Source organism: Solanum stenotomum, chromosome 11 (genome assembly GCF_019186545.1).
Source record: "Solanum stenotomum isolate F172 chromosome 11, ASM1918654v1, whole genome shotgun sequence".
NCBI classification, from domain to species: domain Eukaryota; kingdom Viridiplantae; phylum Streptophyta; class Magnoliopsida; order Solanales; family Solanaceae; genus Solanum; species Solanum stenotomum.
Genome location: NC_064292.1, coordinates 37761631 through 37763732, shown reverse-complemented (window position 1 = coordinate 37763732; position 2102 = coordinate 37761631). Strand labels below are relative to the sequence as shown.

Here is a 2102-nt window from a genome sequence, read left to right as displayed (position 1 = left end):
AAATCCCTCTATTTATAGAGAACAAAGGATAGTGTGAATAAATGTTTATTGTGCCTTATCGGAAATGTTACAACTATTTGGAAAAGTTGCAACCCTTCGGAAAGGTCACAACCTTTCATAAAAGCCACGACTTTTCATAAAAGTCACAACTTTTCATAAAATTCGCAACTCTTTATTAAAGTCGAAACTTTTCATAAAAGTCACAAAGTAAAAGAGAACTTTGGTTTGTGGTGGCGCCACATAGGCGGACATAAGATTTTCATATGGTATGATATGATATGGTATGATATGATATGATACTTATATAGTCGATTACACTTCAATTCATTTTTAATCTGTCCAAATTCAATCCAAAATCCGTCTATTTATCATGATTTTAAACAACCATCCATCCAAACAAGGTGTAAAGGGGGCAAAGGCTCCTTTGTTTTGTGTTACTTCAAAAGCATCCATTTCTTCTTCACAGCCTCAATTTCCAACTCAAACCCTAGAAAAATACAATGAACAGAAAGGGAAAAGTAAAGGTAAAAGCAACAGCCAGCCGATGGTGAAAAGGCCGCCATGGATGGAACTTCCTGAAGGTATATGGGCGAATATACTACACAGGCTTGGTGCTGTAGAGATACTGGAGACAGCTGAGAAAGTGTGCAGTAAGTGGAGGCGAGTGTGTAAGGATCCTTCAATGTGGCGAGTCATTGACATGTGGAACCTCGGAGACCTCTCTGACATGGATTACGACTTAGAGGTAATGTGCCGCTACGCCGTTGATCGCAGCCAAGGTGAAGTCGTTGATATCAATTTGCAGTACTTTGCCACTGGTCAGTTGCTTGAGTACATAGCTGAAAGGTAATTTCTTTCCCCAAATTTTAGGCTTCCATTGTGTTTGTATTGTTTGTTTTCCTTCATTTGGATTTTTTTGCTTTGCAAAGGTGGCATATTTCTTATCTCTTTTATTTTGGTTCATTAAGTAAGGTAGCAAATCGTTTCATTCTGTGGTATACTTCCTCTAATTTTTTTATTATTAGGGATTGTGATTGGTAATCTGTCCTTTAATTCATGTATCCTTTTGTCCACCAGATCAGGAAAACTGAAAAGACTTAGCATTGCATGTGGCTATGGTATGGTATGTGAGAGATTGGTTGAAGTGGTTCAAAAATTCCCATTGTTAGAGGAGCTGAGTTTGACACACACAACCATCACGATAGAAGGGATTGAAGCTCTTGGACGCTCTTGTCCACGGTTGAAGTTGTTTGAACTAAATAACTCATTGTATATGGGATCAGGTGATTACTTTGATAACGAAGATGTAAGAAATGAAGAGGCTCTAGCTATTGCTAAAAACCTGCCTACCTTGCACCACCTTCAACTCATTGGAAACAGGATGACAATTAAAGGCGTTGAGGCTATTCTTGATAATTGTCCTCATCTTGTATCACTTGACTTGCGGCTGTGCAAATATGTTAGCCTCAACAAAGTCTTGAGTAATAGAATTTCTGGGCGGATTAAAGATCTGAAGCATCCTCATGACTCTCTTGCAGGTCTTGAATTTTCATTCGAGGCTTGTGGGGAGTATGATTAAGATCAGATGTCTGATGATTACTGACTACTAGTGGACGCATATCTAGCATTAACCTCATTTATGAAGTCGCAAACATTTTGGGTCATTGGATTATGAACACTTAAGGTGTCTGCGGTGATAAGTAATATAGGAAATATTTTCTGTTATGAATGTAATGACTATGTAGTGTTATTATCGGAGAATATTAGTAGCTCAGTTGATAGTTGATTGTCTACCTGAACTCTCACCATGTTGGTGAGGGTTCCCCACCTTGTACCCACATTTTCCCTTCACCTACGCCCAATATTGAAAAAGAATACTAAAGAAATGTAGTGTTATTATAAAAATTTTCCATTTGTCCAGGATAAAATGTGCAAAATTCTTGACTTATTGGAATATCCAGGTGAAATTACATTTCTTCTCATGATATATGACTCTTTTCTTTTGGGCTGATTCAAAAAGATAACACCTTTTTTATATGGCATAATACATAAACATACCTTTTTACTCGGCCTTGGCTGACATTAATGCCCTCCAACTTTGG

General features: G+C 37.7%; 1 protein-coding gene across 1 annotated transcript; it reads left to right on the top strand.

Moving 5' to 3' along the window:
• The first annotated feature begins 370 nt into the window (after positions 1 to 370).
• LOC125845886 (F-box protein SKIP19-like) lies at positions 371 to 1905 on the top strand. Its single transcript, XM_049525378.1, has 2 exons — positions 371 to 846; positions 1078 to 1905. Exons 1-2 carry the CDS (start codon positions 371 to 373, stop codon positions 1577 to 1579), a joined length of 978 nt encoding a protein of 325 aa, XP_049381335.1. The 3' UTR covers positions 1580 to 1905.
• The last annotated feature ends 197 nt before the right edge of the window (positions 1906 to 2102 follow it).

What these genes read in the sequence shown, in the direction of transcription:
- LOC125845886 (XM_049525378.1), top strand. Translation starts at nt 371, where the DNA reads ATGATTTTAAACAACCATCCATCCAAACAAGGTGTAAAGGGGGCAAAG. An exon ending in CTTGAGTACATAGCTGAAAG is followed by an intron (nt 847 to 1,077) that starts GTAATTTCTTTC and finishes TTTGTCCACCAG; the next exon opens with ATCAGGAAAACTGAAAAGAC.